The 16,553-nt window shown below is 41.6% G+C and overlaps 1 protein-coding gene across 1 annotated transcript in view; it reads right to left on the minus strand.

Annotated features, from left to right (window-relative positions):
* Positions 1 to 16,553, minus strand: part of LOC122557447 (transmembrane 9 superfamily member 2-like) — a 126,738-nt gene that overhangs the window by 103,323 nt on the left and 6,862 nt on the right. The window contains exon 2 of the mRNA XM_043705203.1: positions 2,312 to 2,379. Coding sequence (XP_043561138.1) covers positions 2,312 to 2,379 — 68 coding nt within the window. The remainder of the gene's footprint in view (positions 1 to 2,311; positions 2,380 to 16,553) is intronic.

A 16,553-nucleotide genomic window follows, 5' to 3' on the forward strand; every position in this document is an offset into this window, starting at 1 on the left:
GAATTTGGTACTCCTTTGTCATGCATACTTTTATAGATTACGAGGCAATGTGAGCTTTTCTATGTGTCTGGCTTAAATTACCAAAAGGGTACCCAGCGTTGTAACACTTTCATCTGTTGATTTGCAAGTATTTCTACTGTTATTTGTGTCTCCCACACAGTGAAGACTGACAAACACTTATTTAATTCATATGCCACTTCTCTACTTTTCATTGCTAGCTCCTGAGACATACTTGATTCAAAGTCACTTGCAAATAAATCCGAAGTTTATTTATTTTTCTTAAAATGTGTAAAAATGACTAATTAGATTTTATTTCCAAGTAACTTTCTCTCTTACCTTGATTTTCCTTTATTCTTATAAAGATTCTTGAATTTTGAAAAAAATTCTATCCAATCCTTCACTTTTTCTGTCAACTTGATGGTATCTTTGACTTCCTTAGTCAGTCAAGGATGCTGCATCCTTCCCTTTGTGTGTCTCTCTTTCTCTTTGAAAGCATTATTGCTGAAATGTAAATGTTATGTTTCCAAAAAATCCACCACTGAATCTCAACTGACCTAATATTTAACCAACTGCTTCTTGAGATCCTGCATTGTTTTGGCCTCAACCTCTTTGGGGAGTAGTGAATTCCACAGGTTTACCACGTGGTGAAAAACTTCCTTCTCATCTTAGACCTAAATTTTTCTCTTATCCTTAAACCCTGGTTCTGTATGACTCCACCATCAAGAACACCCTGCCTGCATCTAACCTGTCTAGTCCTGTTAGCATTTTATAGGCTTCTCGGAGATCACCCTCATTCTTTTAAACTTTAGGGAAAACAGTCCTAACTGAATCAATCTCGTGGCAATCCGGTCTTCCCAGGAATTTGGTAAATCTTGACTGCACTCCATTTAGATTGATTCCCTACAGTGTGGAGAAACAGGCCCTTGGGCTCAATAAGTCCACACCAACCCTCAGAAAGATAACCCACCACAGACCATTCCCCGACCCTACATTTACCCCTGATACCTTAACACTTTGGGCAATTTAGCATGACCAATTCACCTGACTTGCACATCTTTGGACAGTGGGAGGAAACTGGTGCACCGGGAGGAAACCCATGCAGACACGGAGAATGTCTGTATGGAGTGTGCACAGTCGCCCAAGGTGGGAATCGAACCCAGATCCCTGGTGCTGTGAAGCTGCAGTGCTAGCCACTGAGCTACCGTGCCACCCATTTATACCAAGAAAGCTCATATAAGGAGACCAAAACTGCACAAATGTACGAGATGGGGCCTCACCCATGTGCTGTATAATTGCAGCACGACATCCCAGTTCCTGTACTCAAATCCTCTCATTACGCAGACCATATAAATGCCTTCCTTAATGCCTGCTGCAATCGAATGCTTATTCTCAGCAACTGGTGATGAATTTCTACTTCATGAAACCATGATGACTGTGCTCGATTCACACTCACCATTTTCATTTACCAACTTCAGCAATTATCATAATACCGCTTCATTGTTATTCATGACTTATCTGGTCAATATGGTCAGGCATGCAATAAGAAGCCATCGATTTAAAATCGTGACTAAGATAGGGAGGAGAGGAGTTAAAGCAACAAGCATGTCAATGCAAATCATCTCTAAGCCTATAACTCAAAGGTAACTTTGCCAACACTGCAAGTGCTGTTTCTAAAGCGGGATTTTTCTCTTGTGTGAGGTTGCAGAAGAACACAACCATTGCATTAGAGAAGAACTACCTGTACTTCACATTCCAGTGACAAGTGAAGAGGCGGATCACATACGTCTGCTGTTCTACCTTTATGCAACATTATTGCAATTATGAAAAGGTTTGGCTAGAGGCTTTTATCCACCAAATTAATGTTCTAACTACAAACCTTAAAATAACCTTTAGTATAAGATTCCATCGTGATGTTTCCAGGCCAATCCACATCCAACAATACTCTGTTCATATTTTAACAGCTGAGATAGATTGCACCACAGCAGCCAAAAACAATTCATAACATGCAAGAAAATTAATTCACCCCATCTCTTATTAATGCATCATTTGTAGATCCAGATACACAATTTTGCAAAAGAATTCTTCCTTGGACCATACCCTATGAACCAAATAATGTCAAAAAATCATGGATTAGTTTTTGAGATGTATTACTCATAAACACAGACTAACAGGCAAAAACAATAACCAGAACAGAAAAAGTAACTAATCAGGCATACTTTTGTAACAACTATGAAATGGTTATGCAGAATGTATTCAAATATAGACTAATTTACACTAAAATATTAATTGATAAATTCTTAAGTGTACTTACACATCATATTCATATGGTAAGACAGATTCCACAGAGTCCAATCTGTTTACAAATACTTCAATGTTTGACTGAAAATAAAATAAATCCTTTTAAGTATTTGCATCTGAGTTAATCAACAATTCTACTGCTGTATTCAAATTACCATTTTGCTGAAATATCCAAGCTTCTCACCAACCAATACATAAGAGGGAAATAAAAAAGTATAAATTTGAGGTCATGCAGTCTATTTATTCAAAATATTACAATTCACACATTTATTGTTTACACAGACACAGATCATCTGCAAAATTTAATACAAAGAACATTTTTATTTGTAAAGCTTTTGATACACCAGGGCACAATACTATTACAGTTTCCCATTCTTTCATACGCATCAAGACTAAACAGTATACAAGAAAGTTCATCATTAAAACACGAACAGAAATAGACCATTATACTCAGAAATTATTCAGAGTCATTTTGCCTGAAGTGGGCAACCTTTCACCCTGAGTCTATGCCCTCTGGTCCTACATGGTCTCCAAAGAGATAACCTACCTGGTTACATCCCTTAAGATGTGCGTAGTTCTGGTAAGGTTCCTCTCCTCCTTCCAAACTCAAGTAGAGCTCCAACCTACTCAAACTCTCCTCAAAATCAACCCTCCTTGTCCTGAGGAAGGGCCTGTGCCCGAAACGTCGAATCTCCTGTTCCCTGGATGCTGCCTGACCTGCTGTGCTGTTCCAGCAATAAAGTTTCAACCCTCCTTGTCCAGGATCAACCTAATGAACTCAGACTACTTCCAAAGTCAGTATATCAATATTATGACCTCCAATGTCAAGCATTCTTATTGCATTGAGTAGCTTCATTTGGTACAGCTTATGGAATTGCTTTGGACATCCAAATATATCCAAACCTTACTCGGAAAACAATATTGCTACATACTTTTCTTACCACTTGCCGCAGCCTCACTGTTTAAGTGCAAATAATGAGGGTCATGGCCTTGACACTCTGAGTTGGAGAAGTTACAAAGAACACAATCAGTAAGGCTGCATGTTCAGTCCTTACTCTGTACTGATAGATAAAACCTCAGACTTAAGATTGTATGACGTAATAGAACAACGAACTGAACAAAGAGTATTATGCATATCAACTTGCAGTCAATAAAGAAAATATGCTTTGAAATCTGAATACCAACAAAATCATTTTCTTAAGTGAGAGATTAAAGAATTTATGCTACAAAATGTGTTGAAACTGACCTAACAGTGAGATAAGGTAATTAAAGCAGCCAGAGAAATATTAGTTATGATAAATATTCCAGTTATAGGTCCATGACTTATTAATAGTTTCGATAAAAGTTTGAGAAAAGAATCAGTTTCCACTGACAGGAGGGTCCATAATCAAAGAACACAGGTTTAAGATAATTGGCAAAATAACTTCAGAGGGTTTTTGGACAAGATTATCTCAAATTCATAGGCTGAAAGCAAATTTAAAGCTACACTTTGAAAGAGAATTGGATAAATCCTGGAAAATAGACAAATTAACAGGGCTATTGGAAACAGCAGGGAATGGACGAAGGTTGGCACACTGACTCAAATGGCTACCTTCCCTGCTCTATGAGAACACTAAAAATAGAAGTCAGAGCAGACCATTCAGCCATTCGATAAGACTGCAGCTGATTTGTTGCAATGTCATTTTCATGCACTCTGTATTGCTTGATGTTTTTAATATTACAAATCTATCGATCTCAGTCCAGAACATACTCAACTACTGAGCCTTTGGGATAGAGAATTCCAGAAACTAGTCACCAGGTGAGGAAATTCTTTATCTCACTCATAATTGTCCTGTCCCTTATTCTCTTATTTTTAAATAGTGTTCCGTGGCTCTCACGATCTTTCACAACTTCCCCATCAAAAAAAGGGAAATATCCTTTCTGATGAGCCTTTAAAATTTCCTAATTTCAATTAGCTTAGACATTGATAACTGATGCCATTTAACACCATTTTATAATCATCTCATTCTAAGACGGGGAGGTATGGTGCAGTGGTAACGGCATGGAACCAGAAATCCATAATTCAGGCTAATTAATATTCTGTGGACATGAGTTCAAATCCCTCCACGGCAATGGTAAAACTTGAAAATTACTTAATATTGACTGATCTAAAAACCCATCTGGCTCACCAATGTAAAATCTACTATTTTGACCAACATATGATAAGTAACGGCAGCAACTCAACTATTGTATTCCCTGGGCAATTAGGGACATTATGAAATTATGTCCATGCCCCCATGAGTGAATAGAAAATGTGTAAATTGAATCATTTTTGGACATAACAGCAAAGACATCAAAACTGGATCAAACTCCAACTTCCATCAAGTCACGTTCTGCACAAAGCACTGAACTGGAGCATTCTAGGTTAAAAACACTACCAAAAGAGAACGATTTCATGGCCAAAATGTAATCCCAGACTCAGTTCAGAAAACTTTCAAAAGTCGTGATATTAATATATTTAGACCCTAACCAAACTATTTTAATTAGGAATTTAGAAAGTTTTTGTCTCGAATAAAACTTGCTCTGAGTCACTTATTTGTTTAAATTCATTGTCAGAGTCATACAGCAGAGTGGAGAAAGTGAGGACTGCAGATGCTGGAGATCAGAGCTAAAAATGTGTTGCTGGAAAAGCGCAGCAGGTCAGGCAGCATCCAGGGAACAGGAGAATCGACGTTTCGGGCACAAGCCCTTCTTCAGGAAGGGCTTATGCCCGAAACGTCGATTCTCCTGTTCCCTGGATGCTGCCTGACCTGCTGCGCTTTTCCAGCAACACATTTTCAGCTCATACAGCAGAGTAACAGGCTCTTTTGTCCATCACTATCTCCCTGCGCTTGGTCCATTGCCTATGCCCTGGCATTTTGAGTACTGATCTGGATACCTCAAATGAGTATCTGCCTCAAAGTACTACCCTTTCAGACAGTACATCCTATAATTCTACCAGTCTCTGGGTGAAAACATTCTCTCAAATCATCTTTAAACCATTGCTCCTCACCCTAAACTTTTGCAATATGGTCTCAGACATGTCTGCCATGGGAAAATCTTTTTGTTTCCTCCCATAATTTTGCATACCTCAATTGAATACCCCCTCAGCATCTTTTGTTCCAAGAAAAACAAACCCAACCTACCCAAGCCCTCTTCATAATACATTTAATCCTTGGCAACATCCTGGTGAATCCCACAGTGTCGTGACCACAATTGCACACAAGTGCACCTGAGACCTAAACAATGTTTTATGAAGTTGCAACAAGACTTTCTTACTTCTACATATTCTACGTGCTGGGGGATGAAGGCAAGCATCCTGTGTGCCTTCTTCACCACTCGGTGCTAAATTCTTGCTAAGTCTGGGCTAAGAGCAGGTTCCAGGAAAAGTATGGCTTTGCAATAGCAAAAAAAAGCTTGGATATTCGATTCTTGAGCCATTGTACATGAATACATCAAAGAGGCGTCACTGCGCAACAGGTTAAATACACATAACTCAGCTGTGTACTGAGTCATCAACAGCCTCTTATAAAAACAAAATACACTGATACTTGGAACCTGAAGGAACAGAAAAATACTGCAAATACTCAGGAAATTAAGCAGAAGCTATTTCTTTTTAATCATTCACAAGATGTGAATGTCATCAGCGGATGTGGGTTCAATACTGTAACAGGCAGTGGAACAACAATGGCAGGTATTTTTCGATATAATGCAGAAGGTGCAGGATCAGTTCATTCCAAAGAGGAAGAAAGATCCTTAGGGGAGGCGGACAAGGGAAGTTAAGGACTGTACAAAGATAAAAGAGTAGTAGTATAACGTAGCAAAGATGAGTGGGAAGCTGGAGGACTGGGAAATTTTCATAATTCAGTTATCCTCCGTTGCTCTTTAAAAGATGAAATGACAATTTGGTTAGCAGTAACAGGGTAGGTCAGAGTCAGCATAGATTTATGAAGGGGAAATCGAGCTTGATTAATCTTCTAGAAATTTTTGAGGATGTAACTATGAAGATGGACAAGGGAGAGCCGGGTAGTGTACCTGGACTTTCAGAAAGCCTTTGATAAGGTCCCACATAGGAGATTAGTGAGCAAAATTAGGGCACATGGTATTGGGGGCAAAACAATGACTTGGATTGAAAACTGGCTGGCTGACAGAAAGCAAAGAGTTGCGATAAACAGATCCCTTTCAGAATGGCAGGCGGTGATCAGTGGGGTACCACAGCTGTTTACAATATACATTAAATGATATAGATGAAGAAGATTGAAGCAACTGGGCTTGTATACACTTCAGTTTAGAAGGATGAGAGGGCTTCTGATTGAGAAATATAAGATTATTAAAAGGATTGGACACTCTAAAGGGAGGAAGCATGTTTCAGCTGATGGGTGAGTCCAGATCCAGAGGACACAGTTTAAAAATAAGGGATAAGCCATTTAGAACAGAGTTGAGGAGAAACTTCTTCATCCAGAGAGTGGTGGATATATGCCCCAGAAGGCAGTGGAGACCACAAGTCTCTGGATACTTTGATTCTCCCGGGGAGAATGCGGGTAAGTGGAGTTGAAATGCCCATCAGCCATGATTGAATGGCGGAGTGGACTCGATGGGCCGAATGGCCTTACTTCCGCTCCTATGTCTTATGGTCTTAAGAGATGGTTAGAGCTCTTAAAGATAGTGGAATCAAGAATTATGGGGAGAAGGCAGGAACAGGATACGGATTGTGGATGATCAGCTATGATCATAATGAATGGTGGTGCTGGCTTGAAAGGCCGAATAGCCTACTCCTGCACCTACTGTCTATTGACAAGCATTTATGGAGACAGAGTTTACACTAAGTCTGCATCCATTCCAGTTAAGCTTTCATTCTTGCTCAATAGATGCTCTCTGATCTGATGTATTTCCAACAAGACTCCACCTTCTCAACGGTATCACCTCCCCAAAGCATAGTGACCCTCAGACTAATATCAGAATCATCATCTCTCTCTCTCTCAAAGCAGTCTGTGTTTGTCTGGGACTATGGACGCTTCCATGCATTTCCAATTTGGTTTTTATACCCTTTATTGCTCACTAATTTAAAAAAGGACAAAGGATACTTGGAACAGAATTATTGAAATTTATTGGTTATTTAAGGAATCACAAAAATCATGAAATTAAGCTACAAGGAGTTGTCACAAATGTGAAAATTTGTTTAACTACAAATTGCTCAATTTTACCTGATTGTTAAAAGGAACATGCAGAGGTCCCATTAAGAAAACTATTGCAATCAAATAGTTTTTAAATCAATAGCAATATATTGTTCTTGCTAACTTAACTCTACCTCTTTCTAAAACTCCAACACAGAGAAGCAGACACACAAACAACTATGATAGGTGAAGAGGCAAAACAAAAATAATTCAGCACTGATCTGGCACCAGTGTGGATGAGTTGTTTTGGCTTTCTTCAGACAGCTTGCTAATCAAATTATAAATACCCCAATCCTGTCTTTCATTCACTAACTGAGGATGCACCTTTTCAATACTTTTGAAGGCAGTTTTTTTCCCTTTTGATTAGAAAGGAATTTGCAGAGCCAACTGTTTAAAAGGGAAATAGTGAGTGAAAACACCCACTGGGAGATTGTGCTACTAATTAGCACAAAAGGAACAGAAAGAAAAAAGGTGCTCTCTCATTAGAGGCTGCAAGCTTCCTCTGCATTGTCTACATACAAGGCTCTGGCCACTTACCCAGGAACCACTCGAGTGGTTGTTGCTGTGCTGAGCTCTGAGCCCATAACAACTTCGTCTTATTGAAAAATATATTTTTTAAACAGGGTAAAAGAACAAGTCTGGAATTTACAGGATTGACCCTGACATCTGCTGTCAATAAAGTGAGACATTATCTTGAAAGAAACCATGGAACATCATGGAGTATCAAGTTACCAGGACTAGTAATTAAGTCCTCAGTGAATGGTGTACCAAAAATAACAATTTTCAGACTAATTAAAACCTCTGATCCAAGTTAAACTTTAAAATATAGTTAAGTTCATTATGAGTAAAATCATTTGAACTAACTTGTTGTTTTTCCCCAAACTATATATACATTGTCTGTTGTTATTTTCATTAATAATATTGATCATCACTGAAGTAGGTAGACAGAACACTAAGATACTCCATGGATGACAGTAAAATAACTGGGGTCACGACTAAGAGACAGTGAATCCCAGTAAATTTTTTACAACACATCCACGATGGAATTGTAACCAGGAAGGCCAGCAGAACTGGGAACTATATGGCCAAAATTATTTTAAAATCACAGCCAAGACTTAGCATGTACGAGTGGGCACCACGTAATTCAAGATCACTCAAAAAATTGCAAAGAATCAGTGAACAGATGGCATGGCCCCTGGCTAGCAGGCTTAGACACACCCAGGAACAGGTCAACCAGGAGGTCCTCCCTCCAAACTGCTTATAAGCTTAGGTAAAAGAGGAAGCTTTTCTGGTGGTAATGAAACTAAAGGAGCTGGAATTCCAAAATAAAAAAATTTCAACAAGGTCACAAGATAAACATTTCCTCAGGCCTGTGACGCGACCCAAAGGAGTGTTTGATGATACACAGTGCAATATACACCAGAGTTTTTGGAAGGATCCCATTATGAGGTGTTGCCGCAGGAGATTCTCTAACCTGTACTAGGCAGCATTTTTGCATATTGCCAGTAAACACCCTCTGCCACAATATAGTGGTTCCACAATATGCGTTATTAGTACAGTTACTTAGTGTAATGTCAATACAGTTAGTTCATCTTGATTCCCGAGACATCAATTTCCCTCTCCTCGGATGTTGCTGGACTTGCTGTGCTTTTCCAGCATGACTCCAATGTTGACTCTAATCTCCAGCATCTGCAGTACTCGCTTTCGCCTCATTTTCTGATTAGTACAGGAAGTAGGTTTGGGGACAGTGGGCCTGTTGTTGCCTGAGAGATGTGGTCAATCATTGATGCCAAAAGCAACCCTGACAATGACATTTGCATGAAGTGTACCCAGCTTCAGGTGCTCACCAAATGGATTGGCTTGAGAAGCGGTTGGAGCCACTAAAGGAGCACACAAATGGAAGAGTATCACAGATAGAAGTTATTGAAATATGGTCACACCCAATGTCCAGGAAAATAGATGGAAGACCGCTTGACAGGGCAGGCAGTCGGTGCAGGAGTCCCCTGCAGCTGTCCCCAATCAACAAGAATTCTGTTTTGGATACTGATAAAGAGGGTGGCCCATCAGATGACAGCTGCAGGAGACAGAGCAGTGGCACCATGACTGGCCCTGCTGCAGAGGGGAGGGACAAAGCGTAGTAGAGCAATAGTGCTTGTAGATTTGATAGTCAGGGCAGAGATAAGCACTTCTGTAGCTATAAGAGATCTCCACGACGGTATGTTGCCTTTCTGGTGTCAGGGTCATAAATGCTTGAGCAGGTACATTAGACATTCTGAAATGGGAGAGTAAACAGACAGAAGTCGTTGTCTACATTAGCACAAATGATAAAGGTAGGAAGAGTGACAAGGTCTTGCAATGACAATTCAGGGAGTTGGAGCAAATTAGAAAGCAGAACCTCGAGAGTAGTAATCGCAGGGTGTCTCCTTGTGTCATATACTGAGTCTAGAAAGAGGCAGAATATAATTGAACACTACATCTCTATGACTTGGCTGAAGAGCTGGTGTAAGAGGGAGGGCTTCAGACATACATCATTGGGATGTCTTTCAGGGCAGATGGGACCTGTACAAGGATGATGAGTTGCACTGAAACTGCAGAGCACCAATATCATCGGAGGGAGATTCTTTTGTGCCACTCAGGAAAGTTTAAACTAGTGCGTCAGTGGGGTGGGAACCAGAGCAGCCAGTCAGTAAGCATAGAGATCAGGGAAGAATTTGAGTCTAAGGTAAATATAGTCAAAAGGAAGAGAAGTCAGGGAGAAGCCGCTGCGCCCGATGGAACTGGAGGTTGGGACTGTATTTGCTTCTGTGCAAGTAGTATAATAGCTAACATAGATGAACGTGGAACCTGGATTAAACACTTACAAGGATTTTGTTGTTGCTGTCTGTGAAACATGACTGAAATGAGGACAGGATTGGCAGCTTAACATTCTGGGTTATGGATTTTTTAAAATAAGACAAAGGTGGAAGCAAAAGAAGTGGGGAGGTTGCATTACTGGTTAGGGAGCATATTACAGCTGTGTTGAGGAAGGACATCCTGGAGAGATGTTGCAGCAAGACAATGCGTAGAACTCAAGAACAAGAAAGGTGCAATCACAATGCTGAGATTGTACTACAGACATCCTAGTGGAAGATACAGGAAAATTCTGAAAAGATGGGAAAGCATCAGGGTCGCTGTGGTGAGTGACTTCAATTCCCCTCATAAACTGGGATTCCCTTCGTGCCACGGGTTTGGATGGACAGCAATTTGTTAAGCGTGTCCAGGAAAGGTTTCTGAAACAAAATGCGGATAGTCCAATGAGGCAGGGGACAATACTGAATCAAGTATTGGGAAATGATCCCAGCCAGATGATCAATATTTCAGTGGGAAGCATTTTGGGAACAGTGATCATAATTCCATTAGTTTTCTGATGCTTAAGGACAACAGCAAACTTTGGATGAAGGTGTTAAATTGGGGAAGAATTGGGGCCATTCCTGATGGAGATGAGAATGCCTATAAGATTGTGCAGGTAGGGAAAGAACCAAGTTTTGGGTTGTGTAAGACAAAAGGCTCAGCTTTCATGACAGATCAGATAAGAACTTGCAGTAAACAATGAGGTGCTGGAGGCAAGGGTAGTAGTTTAACAAGTGAAAAAGCATTCATTAGGTAAAGCCATTTAACAAGACAAAGAAGCATTCAGTATGTAAAGTCAGTTAACAAGGTGAAAAGTATTCTTTATGTGAAGCCAGTTAACAAGGTTAAGAACATTCATTGTGTATCAGCAGATGGCTTAATCTTTACTATTTCCACTCACTGATTGTAGTAGTCACCCACATGTATGTTGCCTTTTCTGAATGCTCCTCCCTGTAAGTGACTATATAATTCATTAAGAAATTGCTGTTCGAGAGAAGACCGAGAACTCATGTCTCTGTGCACATGGGTGATCATTCTCTCTCCACCCAAGGCCCGGAATAAAGATGGAGGTGGTAAAACTAAATTGTGTCTGAGTGTTTTGTTTCAACTGATACGGACATAGGGAAATGGGACGATAAAGGGGCATATGCCTGAAACATTGATTTGCCTGCTCCTTGGATGCTGCCTGACCAGCTGTGCTTTTCCAGCAACCCACTCTTGACTTAAATTGGGAGGGTGGGGGTCAACTACAACCAAACTGGGCAAGAATTGGAAAATGTAGATTGGGAGCAAATCCAAACCTGACAGACAGGAGTCTCTCCAGTTGATCAGTGTAGTACAGGCAAGTTCCTGTGAAAATGAAGGATAGGAATGGCAGGATTCGGTAACTTTGAATGGCAGGGGAAATCATCTTAGTCAAAAAAAAGGAAGCATACCCAAGGCCGAGGCAGCTAAAAACAGGTGAAGCCCTTGAAAACGTAGAGAAAAAGGAAGGAGCGGAGCTCAACTCAAAGTGGGTGCTAGGAGAGCTAAAAGGGGCTATGAAATGTTCTTGTACAGCGCGGTTAAGGATAATCCAAAGGCATTTTATACATATATTAGGAACAAGGAAGTAGCTAAAGATAGATTAGACCCACTCAAGCATGGAGGAGGAAGGCAGAAGTGGGTACTTCAGATGCTGGAGTTGAGAGTCACGATTAGAGAGTGTTGCTGGAAAAGCACAGCAGGTCAGGCAGCATCCGAGGAGCAGGACAGTCAATGTTTCAGGCATAAGCCCTTGATCAGGATAAAGGAGGAAGGTTGTGTGGAGCGAGAGGAAATGAGTGAGATCCTTAATGAGTACATTACATCGATCACTAAAGAGAGGGATGCTCAAGTTAGGGATTTCCTACTGTATGAAAACCAGCCCTTCAGCCCAACAATTCTGCACCAATTGTCCGAACAGTAACCCACCCAGACCCATTCCCCTACTCTATATTTACCCTAACGCACCTAACACTATGGGCAATTTAGCATGACCAAATCACCTGATCAGCACATCTTTAGATTGTGGGAGGAAACCGGAGCACCCGGAGGAAACCCACGCAGACACAGAATGTGCAAACTCCACAGTCACCCAATGAGGAAATTGAACCCGGGTCCCTGGTGCTGTGAGGCAGCAGTGCCAACTGCTGAGCCACCAAGCTGCCCCAAGGTGTGTGAATACTCTCTGGCAAGTCAACATAATGGAGGATTGGAAGTATTGGGTGCCGTGAAATATCAGGGTCTGCCCCAGGGCTGGACAGGATTCTATCCCAGCATACTGTGGGAGGTAAGGGAGGAAACAACTGGAGTCTTAAATATCATTGCGTCTTCAGCCCCAGGAAAGGTTGATCCTTTGTTTGAGAAGGGAAACGGAGATAATCCAGGTAATTATAGACCAGTGAGCCTTATGTCAGTGGCAGGGAAGCTGCTGGGGAAGATACTGAGACACAGGATTTGGAAGGGAAGGAACTTGCTAGCTTTAGGCATGTTAGGCATGAGTGACAAGAATGGTTGGTCAACTTTGGGTGACAAGACTGATTGATGAGAGAAGGGCAGTGGATGCTGTCTATGTAGACTTAAGTAAGGCACTTGACAAGTAACCTTCATGGCAGACTTGTATAGAGACAAGGTGAGTCTCATGGTGAACTGGCAAGATGGATACCAAATTGACTTGGTAACATAGAAAGCAGCTGTGGAAGGGTGCTTTTCAGAAAGGAGATCAGTAAGTAGTGGTGTTCCGCAAGGAGCAGTGCTGGGACCTTTGTTGTTGTAATATCTATAAGTGATATGGAGGGAAATGTAGGTGGTTTGATTAATAAATTTGTAAGGATGACACCAAAATTAGTGAAGTTGCAGATAGTAAGAAGGATTGTCAGAGCATACAAAAGCAAATAGATAGATTGCAGATTTGGGCAGAGGAATGTCAGATCGAATTTAATCCAGACAAATGCTAGGTGATACCCTTTGAAAGATCAAATTCGGATGCAAATTATACAATAAAGGCAGAACCTTTAGGAGCATTGACAGAGGGATATGGGTGCACTGGTCCACAGATCCCTCAGTGACAACACAGGTGGATATGGTGGCCAAGGCAGCAGACAGCACTTTTGCCTTCATTGGCCAGAGCATTGAATATAAAGCTGGGAAGTTATGTTCCAGCTGGACAAAAAACTTTAATTAGGCCACACGTGAAATATTGCATGCAGTCCTGGTCGCCATACGACTAAAAGGGCGTGGATGCTTTGGAGAGGGTGTAGAGAAGATTTACCAGGATGTTGCCTGATCTAGAAGGTTTTAGTTATGAGGAGAGGTTGGATAAACTCTTTTCACTGGAAAGACAGAGGCTGAGGGGAGACCCGAGAGAGGTCTACATTATTAAGATAGGCACAGATAGTGTGGACAGTCAGAGGCTCTATCCCAGGGTGGAAAGGTCAACTACGAGACAGCACAAGTTCAAAGGTGAAAGAGGTAAAAGTTTAAAGAAGTGTAGGAAAAATTTTTCAAAGAGGGTAGTGTGTGTGTCTGGAATACTCTGCCCGTGGAAGTGGTGGCAGTACAGGCACATTTGGAATATTGAAGGTATATCTTGATAGACGTGTACGGAAGGCAAAGGGAGGAATACAAACCGCAAATAAGTATTAAGAAGCAAATCTAAAAGGATGAAAATTTGCACAGGCTTGGTGCGGCAAAGGACCTGTTCTTGCACTGTACTGAATTGTACTATATTGTATTAATTTTCCAATTCCAATTGATTTTAATCGAAGACATTAAGAGACTAAAATGCATTTTAAAAAAAGAAACATGGACCCAAGATGATTGAAGGATCACTGGACCACACAGAGGCAAGTTCAGGAAATCAATGTGGAATGAAAAAAAAAATGAATGTTTTATTGAAAGATATCAAACCTAATCAGAGTCAGGTATCAAGAAATTCTCATCTCCTGTTTTAATTTACATTTCTCTAATCAGGTGCACATATTGGACATGAAAGGCTTTCTACAATTCTCTAGCTCAGAAAGGGAATATAACCAGACTCAAGAATGCATAAATTAACTTTTTCAGTAGCTGCTTGGCTGAACAAAAGAAAGTAAATGGATTGGTAACAAAAAAATGACTGGGCGTCTCTCCCACTGCCTCTCTTCCATCCCTTCCCATCTGACCACCTTGATTCAACCCCTTCCTGTCCGTCTACTTCTTCACTACCCCCACCCAGTCTCCTTCCCCATTGGTAATTCTGAAGTAAAAGCAGAATGCGAGAAATGGTGTATCGCTCAAAACAAAAAGACATTGTGTCCAAGGTTCCTGTCTTACATTCATTAGGGTAATTTGCGAAACACACCAAGAAAGATGAAGTTTTTGCAAAGTTTCCTGATAAATGCAAGACAAACCTTTGACAAAATGTCTTTTTCTCAGCTATACTCACGTTCTGTACTATCAAATGCTAGAAACACTTAGTGGGTTGAACATTCACAATTGGAGATAAATAGAAACAAGTTAAATATGACTATCTTCAGATGACTAGAGTTTCTCTCTCCAAAGATGCCATCGTACTTGTTGAGTTCTTTTCAGCCATGCTGTTCACATTGCCATGTTTAGGGTGTAGGTTTGCTCGCTGAGCTGTAGGTTTGATATCCAGACGTTTTACTACCTGGCTAGGTAACATCAGTGGCGACCTCCAAGTGAAGCAAAGCTGTCGTCTCCTGCTTTCTATTTATATCTTTCTCCTGGATGGGATTCCTGGGGTTTGTGGTGATGTCATTTCCTGTCGTTTTCTGAGGGGTTGATAGATGGTATGTAGATCTATATGTTTGTTTATGGCGCTGTGGTTGGAGTGCCAGGCCTCTAGGAATTCTCTGGCATGTCTTTGCTTAGCCTGTCCCAGGACGGGGTCTTACATGCAGTGTGCTTTTTGAAAGGGGAGCAGACCTCACAGAAAACTCCGAGCCACAGAGGAAATCAATTAACCAAATAATCAATTATCCCACCAAAATAGTGCCTGCCCATTTCATTCAGATAATTGAGGTTCCTCTGTACATGGAAACAGAGATCTCTGTTCCTCTACACGACCAAGAATCTTACCAAGTTAAAAATCACATAACACCAGGTTATAGTTCAACAGGTTTAATTGGAAGCATACTTGCTTTCGGAGCAACGCTCCTTCATCAGGTGATTGTGTCCTGGTGTTGTGTGATTTTTAAGGAGAAAGTGAGGACTGCAGATACTGGAGATCAGAGCTGAAAATGTGTTGCTGGAAAAGCACAGGTCTGGCAGCATCCAAGGAACAGGAGAATCGACATTTCGGTCATAAGCCCTTCTTCAGGAATGAGGAAAGTGTGCCCAGCAAGCTAAGATAAAAGGTAGGGAGGAGGGACTTGGGGGAGGGGTGTTGGAAATGCGACAGGTGGAAGGAGGTCAAGGTGAGGGTGATAGGCCAGAGTGGGGGCGGAGAGGTCAGGAAGAAGATTGCAGGTTAGGAAGGCAGTGCTGAGTTCGAGGGATTTGACTGAGACAAGGTTGGCGGAGGGGAAATGAGGAAACTGGAGAAATCAGAGTTCATCCCTTGTGGTTGGAGGGTTCCTAAGTGGAAGATGAGGCACTCTTCTTCCTTTCCTGCCGTACCAACCAGTACCCTTGCACTGACACCCTCCTTCGACTGACTGAACTGGTGCTCACCCTGAACAACTTCTCTTTCCAATCCTCCCACTTCCTCCAAACCAAAAAAAAGAGTAGCCATGGGCACCCGCATGGGCCCCAGCTATGCCTGCCTCTTCGTAGGATATATGGAACAGTCCATCTTCCGCAGCTACACTGGCACCACCCCCCACCTTTTCCTCCGCTACATCGATGACTGTATCGGCGCTGCCTCGTGCTCCCACGAGGAAGTTAAACAGTTCATCCACTTTACCAACACCTTCCACCCCGACCTCAAATTCACCTGGACCATCTCAGACTCCTCCCTCCCCTTCCTAGACCTCTCCATTTCTATCTCGGGCGACCGAATCAACACGGACATCTACTATAAACCGACCGACTCCCACAGCTACCTAGACTACACCGCCTCCCACCCTGCCCCTTGTAAAAACGCCATCCCATATTCCCAATTCCTTCGTCTCCGCCGCATCTGCTCCCAGGAGGACCAGTTCCAAAACC

This window comes from Chiloscyllium plagiosum, chromosome 15 (genome assembly GCF_004010195.1).
Source record: "Chiloscyllium plagiosum isolate BGI_BamShark_2017 chromosome 15, ASM401019v2, whole genome shotgun sequence".
NCBI lineage: Eukaryota > Metazoa > Chordata > Chondrichthyes > Orectolobiformes > Hemiscylliidae > Chiloscyllium > Chiloscyllium plagiosum.